Source organism: Oncorhynchus keta, chromosome 30 (assembly GCF_023373465.1).
Source record: "Oncorhynchus keta strain PuntledgeMale-10-30-2019 chromosome 30, Oket_V2, whole genome shotgun sequence".
Lineage (NCBI taxonomy): Eukaryota > Metazoa > Chordata > Actinopteri > Salmoniformes > Salmonidae > Oncorhynchus > Oncorhynchus keta.
The window spans coordinates 60,994,625-61,012,124 of NC_068450.1; the positions used below are offsets into that span (position 1 = coordinate 60,994,625).

At 41.3% G+C, this 17,500-nt stretch overlaps 1 protein-coding gene across 1 annotated transcript in view; it reads left to right on the plus strand.

Annotated features, from left to right (window-relative positions):
* The first annotated feature begins 1,875 nt into the window (after positions 1-1,875).
* LOC127913774 (glutamate receptor ionotropic, NMDA 3B-like) overlaps positions 1,876-17,500 on the plus strand; it is a 59,502-nt gene continuing 43,877 nt past the window's right edge. The window contains 2 exon segments of the mRNA XM_052487031.1: positions 1,876-2,663; positions 2,896-3,096. Of these exon segments, the coding sequence (XP_052342991.1) occupies positions 2,340-2,663; positions 2,896-3,096 (525 nt within the window). The 5' untranslated portion in view covers positions 1,876-2,339.

Genomic DNA, 17,500 nt, shown 5'->3' on the forward strand with positions numbered 1-17,500 from the left:
GACTCTAGCAACCCTAGCCATAGACTCCAGCCACCCTAGCCATAGACTCCAGCCACCCTAGCCATAGACTCCAGCCACCCTAGTCATAGACTCCAGCCACCCTAGTCATAGACTCCAGCCACCCTAGTCATAGACTCCAGCCACCCTAGTCATAGACTCCAGCCACCCTAGTCATAGACTCCAGCCACCCTAGCCATAGACTCCAGCCACCCTAGTCATAGACTCCAGCCACCCTAGTCATAGACTCCAGCCACCCTAGTCATAGACTCCAGCCACCCTATTCATAGACTCCAGCCACCCTAGTCATAGACTCCAGCCACCCTAGTCATAGACTCCAGCCACCCTAGTCATAGACTCCAGCCACCCTAGTCATAGACTCCAGCCACCCTAGTCATAGACTCCAGCCACCCTAGTCATAGACTCCAGCCACCCTATTCATAGACTCCAGCCACCCTAGTCATAGACTCCAGCCACCCTAGTCATAGACTCCAGCCACCCTAGTCATAGACTCCAGCCACCCTAGTCATAGACTCCAGCCACCCTAGTCATAGACTCCAGCCACCCTAGCCATAGACTCCAGCCACCCTAGTCATAGACTCCAGCCACCCTAGTCATAGACTCCAGCCACCCTAGCCATAGACTCCAGCCACCCTAGTCATAGACTCCAGCCACCCTAGTCATAGACTCCAGCCACCCTAGCCATAGACTCCAGCCACCCTAGTCATAGACTCCAGCCACCCTATTCATAGACTGTTGTCTCTGCTACCTGCACGACAAGTGGTACTGGAGCGCCAAGTCAAGGTCCAAGAGGCTTCCGAACAGCTTCTACCCCCAAGCCATAAGAATACTGAACATCTAATCAAATGGCTACCCAGACTACTTTCATTGCCCTGATATTATCTATGCATAAGTCACTTTAATAACTCTACCCACATGTATATATTTCCTCAATTACCTCGACTAACTGGTGCGTACCCTCTGTATATAGCCTTGCTATTGTTATTTTACTGCTGCTCTTTAATTATTTGTTACTTTTATGTCTTGTTTTTTTTAGGTATTTTTCTTAAAACTGCATTGTTGATTAAGATCTCGTAAGTAAGCATTTCACTGTAAGGTCTACCTGTTGTATTCGACGCATGTGACGAATAATATTTGATTTGAAACTGTGGCTGCAACAGGGGCTTTCAGCACCTTGGACAGCACCCACCAGATAGAACACAACTATGTGTCCATCCGTTATCATCTGGAAATGACTTTTTCTCCGCTCCCTTCCTCCCTGCCTCATCCCTCCTTCCCTCTTTACCCCCCTCTATCCCTTTCTCCATCCCTCCCTCCTTCCCTCTTTCCCTCCCTCTATCCCTTCCTCATCCCTCCCTCCTTTTCTCTTTCTCCTTTTCCTTTCTTCCTTTCTGGTACCCTGTTCCCTATGCAGTGCACTACTCCTTTTCCTTTTCCCTCCCTACTTGCCCAATGAAAAAAGCCTGAATGAATTGGGGACAATCCTTATCAGTCAGTAGACTATTTTCCGAATGAAACATCAAAGACTTTGTGTGGATTTAGAATCTGAATTAGGAGGGTGAAAATGTGAAGGGGATTAAATTGAATGCTGAACTTAATGGTTCATTGGCTAAAATGCACTGAATGGGCTTGACGGCAAGCTGCAGGCTAAAACAGCAGGCTAGTATCGACATCAAGATGAAACGTGGTGAACATCAAATACCGGAGCAAAAAGTGGTGTTGTCATTTCGAATGGGAAGATAACAGCGCTGATAGAAATCTCATGTGGTTGTTCTGCCACGCAAACACTCACGCGCGTGCGCGCGGGCAGCTGGTCTGTCTTCAACTCGCGAAGTCACGGGGGCGACTGTTCTCAGTTGCACGCGCTCCCCTCTCGTCCTCCGTCGATATCAAGCGTTCCTCTGCCTTCCTTATTATTTATTTATGAGTAGCCTAACTTAGAAAAAGAAACAGAGGCAGCAACCGGATTGGAATACCAGCGTAATGCAGGAAAATATCAAGTCCAAGGAAAGCGGGGGAAACGGGAAAAAAGACGGGGAAAGAGAGAAAATTATGTTTTTCTGACGTGCGGACGTTTATCCTCTCTTCCTTTATTATATAATATTTACAGCGTGTCCTTTCTTCCTTTATTATATAATATTTACAGCGTATCTTTTCTTTGTTTGTTTAAACTTAAAGAGAGAAAACAACAACATCAGCTGGACTTCAGTATTAAAAACAAAACAACTCCCAAGACAAGCCACGAGTGAGAAAAAGAAAACGAGAGATGCTTTCTCGTCTTCTCTCCTCTCCTTTCCTCGATTTTCTTTCGAAGCAACACAATGGAGTATTTGTATCTACTTGGTCGATGGATGTGCAACTACTTTATACCCATAAGAATTCGCCCATCTCCTTTTTTCACTGGGAGATTTATCCCGCTGTTGGTCTTCCTCCATGGCTTCGTTTTCCATCCCGATCCGTGCCTCTCCCACCCCCAGCCATGTCACATCCTGGCTCGGATAGGACACACGGTTCGTCTCGGTGCTCTGCTTCCCACCAGACAACCAGCCAGGGTACATAACGCTCTGAACAGAGCCTTGACCAGCCTGAAGCACCGGGCTGGAGAAGGCAACCCGCCTCTTCTGCCCTACAACCTCACCCTGGAGGTAACAGGTTAATTAATTCATTCATTAGTTCGTTCATGAAAGAGTTAATGTCTCTGAAATGCTCTCATGTGGATCATCCATCCATAATTAATTAATTCAACTGGCAACTAGCCATTCAGTCAGTTAGATTGTGTCTGAAATGACACCCTATTCCCTACACTTGTATATGGGATAGGGTGCTTGTAGGGAAAAGGGTGTAATGTCAGACTCTCTCTCCCTTCCCTGTCTGGAGGTGGTGTCTCGGTCCCCGTCTGGTGGCGACCCTGTCTCCCTGTCCAGGTGTGTGTGTCAGGAGCTGGTTGTGCGAGGGGTGACAGGTGTCCTGGCCTTCCCTCGTTCACCAGAGGAGCTCATCCACATCGACTTCCTGTCCTCCTTCCTGGAAATACCTTTTATATCACTACTGGAGGACCTAGAACCACTCAGAGTTAAGGTAGGACCTAGAACCACTCAGAGCTAAGGTAGGACCTAGAACCACTCAGAGCTAAGGTAGGACTTAGAACCACTCAGGGCCAATGAATGACCTAGAACCACTCAGAGTTAAGGTAGGATCTAGAACCACTCAGAGCTAAGGTAAGACTTAGAACCACTCAGGGCCAATGAATGACCTAGAACCACTCAGAGTTAAGGTAGGACCTAGAACCACTCAGAGACAATGTAGGACCAAGAACCACTCAGAGCTAAGATGGGACCTAGGAACATTCAGAGCTAAGGTATAGGAACCTTTTACTGGAGGACCTAGAACCACTGAGAGTGATTAGTTTCATATCGTTACAAACAGAGTGATTAGTTTCATATCGTTACAAACAGAGTGATTAGTTTCATATCTTTACAGACGTAGTGATTAGTTTCATATCTTTACAAACAGAGTGATTAGTTTCATATCTTTACAAACAGAGTGATTAGTTTCATATCTTTACAGACGGAGTGATTAGTTTCATATCTTTACAGACGGAGTGATTAGTTTCATATCTTTACAAACAGAGTGATTAGTTTCATATCTTTACAAACAGAGTGATTAGTTTCATATCTTTACAGACGTAGTGATTAGTTTCATATCGTTACAAACAGAGTGATTAGTTTCATATCTTTACAAACAGAGTGATTAGTTTCATATCTTTACAGACGTAGTGATTAGTTTCATATCGTTACAAACAGAGTGATTAGTTTCATATCGTTACAAACAGAGTGATTAGTTTCATATCTTTACAGATGGAGTGATTAGTTTCATATCTTTACAGACGGAGTGATTAGTTTCATATCTTTACAGACAGAGTGATTAGTTTCATATCTTTACAGATGGAGTGATTAGTTTCATATCTTTACAGATGGAGTGATTAGTTTCATATCTTTACAGATGGAGTGATTAGTTTCATATCTTTACAGATGGAGTGATTAGTTTCATATCTTTACAGATGGAGTGATTAGTTTCATATCTTTACAGATGGAGTGATTAGTTTCATATCTTTACAGACGGAGTGATTAGTTTCATATCTTTACAGACGGAGTGATTAGTTTCATATCTTTACAGACTGAGTGATTAGTTTCATATCTTTACAGACGGAGTGATTAGTTTCATATCTTTACAGACGGAGTGATTAGTTTCATATCTTTACAGACGGAGTGATTAGTTTCATATCTTTACAGACGGAGTGATTAGTTTCATATCTTTACAAACAGAGTGATTAGTTTCATATCTTTACAGACAGAGTGATTAGTTTCATATCTTTACAGACGGAGTGATTAGTTTCATATCGTTACAAACAGAGTGATTAGTTTCATATCTTTACAGACAGAGTGATTAGTTTCATATCTTTACAGACAGAGTGATTAGTTTCATATCTTTACAAACAGAGTGATTAGTTTCATATCGTTACAAACAGAGTGATTAGTTTCATATCTTTACAGACGGAGTGATTAGTTTCATATCTTTACAGACGGAGTGATTAGTTTCATATCTTTACAGACGGAGTGATTAGTTTCATATCTTTACAGATGGAGTGATTAGTTTCATATCTTTACAGACGGAGTGATTAGTTACATATCTTTACAGACGGAGTGATTAGTTACATATCTTTACAGACGGAGTGATTAGTTCCATATCTTTACAGATGGAGTGATTAGTTACATATCTTTACAGACGGAGTGATTAGTTAAATATCTTTACAGATGGAGTGATTAGTTAAATATCTTTACAGACAGAATGATTAGTTACATATCTTTACAGACGGAGTGATTAGTTAAATATCTTTACAGACAGAGTGATTAGTTCTATGTCTTTACAGATGGAGTGATTAGTTTAATATCTTTACAGACGGAGTGATTAGTTAAATATCTTTACAGATGGAGTGATTAGTTCTATGTCTTTACAGATGGAGTGATTAGTTAAATATCTTTACAGACGGAGTGATTTGTTTCATATCTCTACAGACGGAGTGATTAGTTCCATATCTTTACAGACGGAATGATTGGTTTCATATCTTTACAGACGGAGTGATTAGTTTCATATCTTTACAGACGGAGTGATTTGTTTCATATCTCTACAGACTGCGTGATTCGTTTCATATCTTTACAGACGGAGTGATTCATTTCATATCTTTACAGACGGAGTGATTCATTTCATATCTTTACAGACGGAGTGATTCGTTTCATAGCTTTACAGACGGAGTGATTCGTTTTATATCTTTACAGACGGAGTGATTAGTGTCATACCTTTACAGACGGAGCGGTTGTGTGTGTGTTAGTATTCCTAGTGGCAGCCTAAGCTGTGTGCCAGTCAGTCAGTCTCGTCTCAGACATATCCTCATCTCTACGGCTGAGCAGTCAACTGCAACGCAAGGCAACACACACACACACACACACACACACACACACACACACACACACACACACACACACACACACACACACACACACACACACACACACACACACACACACACACACACACACACACACACACACACACACACACACACACACACACACACACACACAGGCTCAGGATTCAAGAGAAATACTGTGGTGGGACAAAAGAGAGAGAGAGACAGTCAGAGAGATAGAGGTAAGGAGGAGTGTGAGGAAGGGAGAGAGGGGGGTAGAGAGAGAAAGAGAGAGGGGGAGAGGAGGGAGGACTAGGCTGAATGGAGTGTAATCTGTCATGCTATTGGAAAAGTGAACCATTCAGACCTGAACTCTGCCTAGTTCGGGCCACAGAAGAGGGAGGAGATGAGGAGGAGGGGACGAGAGGGAGGAGGGGAACAGAGAGGGAGAATAGAGGAGGGGAACAGAGAGGGAGGATAAGGAGGAGGAGAAGAAGAGAGAGGGAAGAGATGAGGAGGAGGGGACGAGAGGGAGGAGATGAGGAGGAGAGGAAGAGAGAGGGAGGAGATGGGGAGGAGGGGTAGAGAGAGGGAAGAGATGGGGATAAGGGGAAGAGAGAGGGAAGAGAGGAGGAGGAGGGGACGAGAGGGAGGAGATGAGGAGGAGAGGAAGAGAGAGGGAGGAGATGGGGAGGAGGGGAAGAGAGAGGGAGAAGATGAGGAGGAGGGGACGAGAGGGAGGAGGGGAACAGAGAGGGAGAATATGAGGAGGAGGAGAAGAAGAGAGAGGGAGGAGATGAGGAGTAGGGGAACAGAGAGGGAGGATATGAGGAGGGGAAGAGAGAGGGAGGAACAGAGGAGGAGGGGAGAAGAGAGAGGGAGGAGATGAGGAGTAGGGGAACAGAGAGGGAGGATATGAGGAGGGGAAGAGAGAGGGAGGAACAGATGAGGAGGGGAACAGAGAGGGAGGAGGAGGGGAACAGAGAGGGAGGATATGAGGAGGTGGAGGAGAAGAGAGAGGGATGATATGAGGAGGAGAAGGAGAAGAGAGAGGGATGATATGAGGAGGAGAAGGAGAAGAGAGAGGGAGGATATGAGGAGGTGAAGGAGAAGAGAGAGGGAGGCACTTAGCAGTAGCAAGCTAACGGATACATGCGGATGGGTGGCTCTATTAAGACTGTCTGTCTGTGTGTCTGTATGTCTGTCTGTATTTGTGTGTGTGCGTGTGAATGTACAGACGTACACACCCAAAAGTGTGTGACTTGGCAGATGAGAGTGATAATTCCTCCTAATGTACTTTAGATCATTATAATGATAGAATGACCTGAAGAAATAAATCACACTGATGGAGGATAGGATGTAGGGAGGAGTGGAGAGGATGTGGGGGAAGGGAAGATGAGGGGAGAAGATGGAGGAGAGAAGGAAAATGGAGAGAAAAACTGGAAAGGATGAAGGAGGGGAGGGGAGAGGAGAGGAGGAAAGTGGAGAGTAATAGAGGAGGGGAGGGGAGGAGAGGAGGAAAGTGGAGAGGATGGAGGGGAGGTGAGAGGAGGAAAGTGGAGAGGATGAAGGGGAGGTGAGAGGAGGAAAGTGGAGAGGATGAAGGAAAGGAAAGTATAAGAGGAAAGTGGAGAGGAGAGGAGAAGAGAAGAGGAAAGTGGAGAGGATGGAGGAGAAGAGAAGAGGAAAGTGGAGAGGATGGAGGAGAAGAGGGGAGTGGAGAGGAGGATGAAGGAGAGGAGGGGATAGGAGCCAATTGGAGAGGATGGAGGAGAGTAAGGAAGAGGAGAGGAGAAGAGGAAAGTGGAGAGGATGGTGAGGAGGAGGGGAGAGAAGAGGAAAGTGGAGAGGATGGAGGAGAGGAGAGGAGGTGGAGGGGATGGAGGAAAGGAGAGGAGGGGAGAGGAGAGGAGGAGAGGAGAGGAAAGGAGAAGAGGAAAGTAGAAAGGATGGAGGGGAGGAGAGGGGAGGGGAGAGGAGAGGAGAGGAGAGGAGAGGAGAGGAGGAGGAGAGGAGAGGAGAGGAGAGGAGAGGAGAGGGAGATAGAGGTCTAGATCTCTAGGAATGTAGAGAGGATGGAGGAGAGGAGAAGAGCAGAGGAAAGTGGAGATGATTAGAGGTCACTGTTTGTTGAGAAGAGAGGATGAGGAGAGGAGAAGAGGAAAGTGGAGAGGATGGAGGAGAAGAGGAACGTAGAGAGCATAGAGGAGAAGAGAAGAGGAAAGTGGAGAGGAGAAGAGAGGGTAGAGGAGAGGAGGAGATAAAAAAAGTGCTTCTTTCATCATCAGTATCATTCCAGGTGCTTTGGCTAGTCTATAAACAGCCATGTTTGTGTCCCAAAAAAGTGCACTTTAGGGACTAGGGTGCCATTACATCCTGTAACCATAGAGAATGATAGAAATGGGCCGTATTACATTGGGTAGCACCATTGAGGACTTCCACTATTTTAATGTAGTCAACTGGGTGGGACTTCCAACTTCATTGGCTGATCCCTCCTGGTGACCCTGTTGGAGTCATGTCCACCGGAGACATCAGGATCAGCCAATCGGGAAGAAAAATGTACTATCTTCAAAATGGAGAAAAGTGCTGCTAATGCTGACACAGATGCTATATAATGGCACAGATACAAATATTAGTTGTCTATCCATCTCTATGTCTGTAACTAAGGTTTGGAGTTGTTCTTGGGTAGGTCACATGCTTTTGTTATGATTAGATGTCACTGTTTGTTGAGAACTAACTCTCTTCCATTGTGATCTGTCCATCCAGCACTCTTTCATTTCCTCTCATTCTTCCCTCCCTCACTGTAGAAATAGAAGACTAGAACATTAAAAAGCTAATTTAGTCTCTCTGAATGTAATCACATTTAATCCTCAAACCCTGATTATGAATGAATGGTACTGTTGCCAAGTGCTGGTCTTTCAAAACACACACACACACACACACACACAATGTCACACACACACACAATAAACAATGTCACACACACACACAATACACAATGTCACACACACACAATAAACACATGTCACACACACACAATAAACACACACACAAACCTCAAATACACTACACGTTTGAAAGTTCTCCTGCAAAAGGGTGATTATATTTAGATCCTACTGTACATCTGTGAGCATGCACAACCACTCCACACGCTCACACACACACACACACACACACACACACACACGCACACAAATAAACAATGTTATAGACCCATCTTAATAAACAATGTCATAGACCCATCTTAATAAACAATGTCATAGACCCATCTTAATAAACAATGTCATTGACCCATCTTAATAAACAATGTCATAGACCCATCTTAATAAACAATGTCATAGACCCATCTTAATAAACAATGTCATTGACCCATCTTAATAAACAATGTCATAGACCTCTCTTAATAAACAATGTTATAGACCCATCTTAATAAACAATGTTATAGACCCATCTTAATAAACAATGTCATAGACCCATCTTAATAAACAATGTCATAGACCCATCTTAATAAACAATGTCATAGACCCATCTTAATAAACAATGTCATAGACCCATCTTAATAAACAATGTCATAGACCCATCTTAATAAACAATGTCATAGACCTCTCTTAATAAACAATGTCATAGACCCATCTTAATAAACAATGTTATAGACCTATCTTAATAAACAATGTCATAGACCCATCTTAATAAACAATGTCATAGACCCATCTTAATAAACAATGTCATAGACCCATCTTAATAAACAATGTCATAGACCCATCTTAATAAACAATGTCATAGACCTCTCTTAATAAACAATGTCATAGACCCATCTTAATAAACAATGTCATAGACCCATCTTAATAAACAATGTCATAGACCCATCTTAATAAACAATGTCATAGACCCATCTTAATAAACAATGTCATAGACCCATCTTAATAAACAATGTCATAGACCTCTCTTAATAAACAATGTCATAGACCCATCTTAATAAACAATGTCATAGACCCATCTTAATAAACAATGTCATAGACCCATCTTAATAAACAATGTCATAGACCCATCTTAATAAACAATGTCATAGACCTCTCTTAATAAACAATGTTATAGACCCATCTTAATAAACAATGTTATAGACCCATCTTAATAAACAATGTTATAGACCCATCTTAATAAACAATGTCATAGACCTCTCTTAATAAACAATGTCATAGACCCATCTTAATAAACAATGTTATAGACCCATCTTAATAAACAATGTTATAGACCCATCTTAATAAACAATGTCATAGACCTCTCTTAATAAACAATGTCATAGACCCATCTTAATAAACAATGTCATAGACCCATCTTAATAAACAATGTCATAGACCCATCTTAATAAACAATGTCATAGACCCATCTTAATAAACAATGTCATAGACCCATCTTAATAAACAATGTCATAGACCTCTCTTAATAAACAATGTCATAGACCCATCTTAATAAACAATGTCATAGACCCTCTTAATAAACAATGTCATAGACCCATCTTAATAAACAATGTCATAGACCCATCTTAATAAACAATGTCATAGACCCATCTTAATAAACAATGTCATAGACCCATCTTAATAAACAATGTCATAGACCCATCTTAATAAACAATGTTATAGACCCATCTTAATAAACAATGTCATAGACCTCTCTTAATAAACAATGTCATAGACCCATCTTAATAAACAATGTCATAGACCCATCTTAATAAACAATGTCATAGACCCATCTTAATAAACAATGTCATAGACCCATCTTAATAAACAATGTCATAGACCCATCTTAATAAACAATGTCATAGACCCATCTTAATAAACAATGTCATAGACCCATCTTAATAAACAATGTCATAGACCCATCTTAATAAACAATGTCATAGACCTCTCTTAATAAACAATGTCATAGACCCATCTTAATAAACAATGTCATAGACCCATCTTAATAAACAATGTCATAGACCCATCTTAATAAACAATGTCATAGACCTCTCTTAATAAACAATGTCATAGACCCATCTTAATAAACAATGTCATAGACCCATCTTAATAAACAATGTCATAGACCCATCTTAATAAACAATGTCATAGACCCTCTTAATAAACAATGTCATAGACCCATCTTAATAAACAATGTCATAGACCTCTCTTAATAAACAATGTCATAGACCCATCTTAATAAACAATGTCATAGACCCATCTTAATAAACAATGTCATAGACCCATCTTAATAAACAATGTCATAGACCTATCTTAATAAACAATGACATAGACCCATCTTAATAAACAATGTCATAGACCTCTCTTAATAAACAATGTCATAGACCCATCTTAATAAACAATGTCATAGACCCATCTTAATAAACAATGTCATAGACCCATCTTAATAAACAATGATATAGACCCATCTTAATAAACAATGTCATAGACCTCTCTTAATAAACAATGTCATAGACCCATCTTAATAAACAATGTCATAGACCCATCTTAATAAACAATGTCATGGGCCCATCTAATTACATATACATGTAGTAATGAATGGTGTAGGAAGGAGAAATAAGAGATCTATACAACAACAATAGCAACATAAACAAAAATTAGTAAATAAATAGTTGCTTCATTCATTATTTAGAGTGCTGCATTAAGGGATGGGTGAGCTGTTGTATGTTGCGTGCATGTGGCTTATATACTGTAGTTGACTATATGGACCGACACGTGCACAGACAGGAGTCTACCTGTGTCAAGCACATGCCCCTTTGCCCTCCCACTCGGCAAGTGCTCTTTTAGGTTTCTTTTGTATACAGTTTTTGTGGTTGTTGTTCTAATCCCACTGCCCTCAAGTCGTCGTGACGACGTCAAGTTCACCACCCCCTACCCTGTCCATTGGTTGCGCCTGTTGGTCTGCGCTGTCCAGAGCCTGAGCGCTCCCGGGTTGCGCCTGTTGGTCTGCGCTGTCCAGAGCCTGAGCGCTCCCGGGTTGCGCCTGTTGGTCTGCGCTGTCCAGAGCCTGAGCGCTCCCGGGTTGCGCCTGTTGGTCTGCGCTGTCCAGAGCCTGAGCGCTCCCGGGTTGCGCCTGTTTCCCTGTCTGTCTGGTACGGAGACTGACACACCCGGTATCCAAACATGAATGGCTTGAGATGCTGTCGCTGGTCGAGTATGTGGCTCGTGACCTAGTTTAAATATCAACAGTAATGCCTCAACACCATAACATTTGATTATAATACTTGAGTTACATCATCATCAATATTCGGTCTGATTGGCTGATACGAGCAGCAGAGAGCGACAGAAAGACGTAGAAATGACCCTCCGACCCAGCTCCACCCCTTCCTCAGTCTAGATAACCACCATGTACTAATATATCCACACAAGCCAATAGCCAGCCAGCTAGACCCCCCCTCTTTTCCCCATGTCAACCACCTCTTTAGGAGGCATTGTAACTAGTTTGTTTACAATTTTTTGTTTCCAGAAATAAATAAGCCTATGCTCAAAAATCGAATTTCGAGCAATGAATTGTGAAAGTGGATTTGTTTTTAAGGCGTTTATAGGAGAGAGGGGAGACAGATGGAGATAGGATGAGAGAGGGAGAGGAGAGGGGGAGGAGGGAGAGGAGAGGGGGAGGAGGGAGAGGAGAGGGGGAGGACGGAGAGGAGAGGGGGAGAACGGAGGGAAGTTGTGTGAGTCAGGGTGTTCCAGATGTTCCCTCAGATTGTCCTTCACAACCAGCCAACTGCTTAACTCTGGAGATCCACAGGCGAGTTTAGAGACCAGAACTAAATGCATGCACACACACACGCAAGCATGCACACACTGTCTGTCTATGATGTATTGGTACTTTAATGTTTTATTCAAAACACAGTCTCTATGACATCAGAGAATCTATTTAGGCATTGTATTGTTGTTACTTTACATATTTCTGAGTGTTGTTGCTTAACATCTCTCAGGGTATTAATGCTTTACATCTATCAGAGTGTTGTTGTTTAACATCTCTCAGGGTATTAATGCTTTACATCTCTCTGAGTGTTGTTGCTTAACATCTCTCAGGGTATTAATGCTTTACATCTATCAGAGTGTTGTTGCTTAACATCTCTCAGGGTATTAATGCTTTACATCTATCAGAGTGTTGCTGCTTAACATCTCTTAGAGTATTAATGCTTTACATCTCTCAGAGTATTGTTGCTTAACATCTCTTAAGAGTATTAATGCTTTACATCTTTTAGAGTATTAATGCTTTACATCTATCAGAGTGTTGCTGCTTAACATCTTTTAGAGTATTAATGCTTTACATCTATCAGAGTGTTGTTGCTTAACATCTCTTAGTGTATTAATGCTTTACATCTATCAGAGTGTTGTTGCTTAACATCTCTTAAAGTATAAATGCTTTACATCTATCAGAGTGTTGTTGCTTAACATCTCTTAGAGTATTAATGCTTTACATCTATCAGAGTGTTGTTGCTTAACATCTCTTAGAGTATTAATGCTTTACATCTATCAGAGTGTTGTTGCTTAACATCTCTTAGAGTATTAATGCTTTACATCTATCCGAGTGTTGTTGCTTAACATATTTTAGAGTATTAATGCTTTACATCTCTCAGAGTATTGTTGCTTAACATCTTTTAGAGTATTAATGCTTTACATCTATCAGAGTGTTGCTGCTTAACATCTCTTAGAGTATTAATGCTTTACATCTCTCAGAGTATTGTTGCTTAACATATAGAGTATTCATGCTTTACATCTATCAGAGTGTTGTTGCTTAACATCTCTCAGGGTATTAATGCTTTACATCTATCAGAGTGTTGCTGCTTAACATCTCTTAGAGTATTAATGCTTTACATCTCTCAGAGTGTTGTTGCTTAACATCTCTTAGAGTATTAATGCTTTACATCTCTCAGAGTATTGTTGCTTAACATCTCTTAAGACTATTAATGCTTTACATCTCTCAGAGTATTGTTGCTTAACATCTTTTAGAGTATTAATGCTTTACATCTATCAGAGTGCTGCTGCTTAACATCTTTTAGAGTATTAATGCTTTACATCTATCAGAGTGTTGTTGCTTAACATCTCTTAGAGTATTAATGCTTTACATCTCTCAGAGTATTGTTGCTTAACATATAGAGTATTCATGCTTTACATCTATCAGAGTGTTGTTGCTTAACATCTCTCAGGGTATTAATGCTTTACATCTATCAGAGTGTTGCTGCTTAACATCTCTTAGAGTATTAATGCTTTACATCTCTCAGAGTGTTGTTGCTTAACATCTCTTAGAGTATTAATGCTTTACATCTCTCAGAGTATTGTTGCTTAACATCTCTTAAGAGTATTAATGCTTTACATCTCTCAGAGTATTGTTGCTTAACATCTTTTAGAGTATTAATGCTTTACATCTATCAGAGTGTTGCTGCTTAACATCTTTTAGAGTATTAATGCTTTACATCTATCAGAGTGTTGTTGCTTAACATCTCTTAGTGTATTAATGCTTTACATCTATCAGAGTGTTGTTGCTTAACATCTCTTAAAGTATAAATGCTTTACATCTATCAGAGTGTTGTTGCTTAACATCTCTTAGAGTATTAATGCTTTACATCTATCAGAGTGTTGTTGCTTAACATCTCTTAGAGTATTAATGCTTTACATCTATCAGAGTGTTGTTGCTTAACATCTCTTAGAGTATTAATGCTTTACATCTATCAGAGTGTTGTTGCTTAACATATTTTAGAGTATTAATGCTTTACATCTCTCAGAGTATTGTTGCTTAACATCTCTTAGTGTATTAATGCTTTACATCTATCAGAGTGTTGTTGCTTAACATCTCTTAAAGTATAAATGCTTTACATCTATCAGAGTGTTGTTGCTTAACATCTCTTAGAGTATTCATGCTTTACATCTATCAGAGTGTTGATGCTTAACATCTCTTAAAGTATAAATGCTTTACATCTATCAGAGTGTTGTTGCTTAACATCTCTTAGAGTATTAATGCTTTACATCTCTCAGAGTATTGTTGCTTAACATCTTTTAGATTATTAATGCTTGACATCTCTCAGAGTAACGTTGCTTTATGTATTTCATGGTATTGTTGCTTTAGATCTGAATGTAAACTAACTGGCTGACAGACAATAGCAGCGTTGCTGAGTGCTCAGATTGATCGCAGTCCATAATGTGATTAAATAGAGACAGAGACAGCCAACACACACACACACACACAGTATCTAGACAAAAGAGAGTGTATACATGTATTTGCATAAGTGGGTATTAGAGGCCCATGGACAGAGGAGCTAGATAGGAGAGATACAGTAAGACTTAGCTCTCTCTCCCTCTCTCTCTCTCTCTCTCTCTCTCTCTCTCTCTCTCTTTCTGTCGCTCACTCCCCATCTCTCTCTCTTTCTCTCTCCCCCTTCTCTCTCTCTCTCTTTCTCTCTCCCCCTTCTCTCTCTCTCTTTCTCTCTCCCCCCTCTCTCTCTCTCTCTCTCTCTCTCTCTCCCTCTCTCTCTCTTTCTCTCTCTATCATTCCCCCCCCTCTCTCTCTCCCTCTCTCTCTCTCTCGCCCTCCCTCCCTCCTCTCTCTCTCTCTCTCTCTCTCTCTCTCTCTCTCTCTCTCTCTCTCTCTCTCTCTCTCTTTCTCTCTCTCTCTCTCTCTCTCTCTCTCTCTCTCTCTCTCTCTCTCTCTCTCTCTCTCTCTCTCTCTCTCTCTCTCTCTCTCTCTCTCTCTCTCTCTCTCTCTCTCTCTCTCTCTCTCTCTCTCTCTCTCTCTCTCTCTCTCGTCGGAGTGCATGCTGGGAGTGAGTCGTCAAGCAGGAGTGATTGTGAGAGCGAATGGAATTTCTTTTCACTCTATCGGGTTTTTGTATGTATATATATATATATGGCAATATTCGTCTCTCAGCCTCGTCAGCCTCTCGTCTCTCAGCCTATGCTGATGATGTAGTTGTGTTAGTGAAAAATCAAGCGGAGGTGGATAGCTTGAGTCTAATGGTTGATCGTTTTAGGGGAATATCCTCTGCAAAGGTAAATTGTGAAAAGAGTTGTGATTTACAGATTGGAGAATGGTCTGGAGGGATCATGGCTCTGCCAGGGGGGCTAGAATGGTGTAAGGGAGGTTTTAAGTATCTCGGAGTGTACCTAGGAGATGAGGGGACTATGGAAAAAAATTGGAGTGGGGTGGTTGAAATGGTGGAAGGGAGGATGAGGAGATGGCGTTGGTTACTATCTCGTATGTCATATAGGGGGCGTACTATTATAGTTAACAATGTGATTGCCTCTGCACTGTGGCATCGGTTGTCAGTTTTAGAACCACCATCTGGCCTTCTGGCTAAGATGCAGGCAATTATTGTGGATTTCTTTTGGGATAAATATCACTGGGTTCCACAAAGTGTTTTATATTTGTCAAAAGAGGAGGGGGGACAAGGTCTTGTACATCTTGTTAGTAGGGCTGCTGCTTTCCGCTTTCAGTTTATTCAAAGATTGCTTTATGGACCGGAAAATGTGGTGTGGAGAGGGGTGGCAGGTCTTATATTACAGCGGGTTGGAGGATTAGGTTTAAAGAAGGCTTTATTTCTGGTTGATAGTAGCCAGATTTCTAGGGAGGGAGTACCTCCGTTTTACAGAGGCCTTCTCAGAGTGTGGAGCATAATGAAGGTGTCCAGACGAACTTCAGCGGAGTCAGTGCATTGGCTGTTGGAGGAACCTCTGGTGTATGGGGCAAGACTGGATTGTACAATTGCAGCTGTTCCACATATCTCCAAGATTCTGGTGAAGGGGAAAATCATCACCTTAAAACAGTTAATGGCCATGGCTGGGGCCGCCTTAATGGATGGAAGACGGGTGGCAGAACATTTGGGGATGAGGTCGGAAAGGATTGTCGGACAAATGCTGGGGAGCTGTAGGAAGGCTCTGTCAGCGGAAGAATGGGGTATGCTTAGTAGCCACAAGAAGAAGGTACAAGATGAAGACGTCTCATTTCCAAGACTAGGGATTAAACCAAATATCCCAGAGTCAGAAAGAAAGGCGTTATTGCTGGATTTGAGAGGGTTGGAGGAGGTGGGTTTGGATGAGGTGAATGGGAAGGACTTGTATAGGGGGTGTGTCAAGGTGTTGAATAAAGATACATTGAAAAATAGAAAAGACACTCCATGGAGGGTAAAATTGGGCATTGATGACAAGGTAAAGCCAGCATGGAGGGCACTGTACAAACCATCGTTACAAAAGGGTACTGGTGATATGCAATGGAGGGTTTTACATGGCATCATTGCAGTTAATGCTTTTGTATCTGTTATTAATTCAGATGTTAGAGATGGATGTCCTTTTTGTAATATAAGAGAAACAATTTTTCACAGTTTTATGGAGTGTGAGAGGATAAAACCTCTATTGGAAATGCTGGAATCTGTTTAAAGCTGTAGGGGAGTTTTTCAATAACACTGTTTTTATTTTGGGGTTCCAATATAGTAAACAACAGAAAAGAACATGTCAAATGTTACATTTTATTTTGGGACAAGCTAAGATGTCAATTTTTCTGAGTAGGAAACATAAGAGATATATGGCAGGATGTAAGATGTGTTTTTAAAGGATTAGTGAAAGCAAGAATAAAAGTAGATTTTGAGTTCTTTTCAGCTGTAAAAGATCTCCTATTATTTGAGGAGAAGTGGGCCTACGAAGGAGCGCTTTGTTTTGTAGAGGAGGGGAAATTATTTTTTCCTGATGAAATAAGTTGAATGTATATGTTATGTATTTATTTTTGTTTAGGAATTACATTTGTTGTTTCATTTCTGAAAAGGCAGTGTGTCATTATTTATGTTAACATTTGAGTAAAAAATAAAGGTTTTATAAAAACTCAAACTCTCTCTCTCTCTCTCCTTCTTTATTTCTCTCTCTCTCTTTCTGTCGCTCACTCCCCGTCTCTCTCTCTTTCTCTCTCCCACCTTCTCTCTCTCTCTCTCTCTTTATTTCTCCCTCTCTCTCTCTCTCTCTCTTTCCCTCTCTCTCTCTCTCTCTCTCTCTCTCTCTCTCT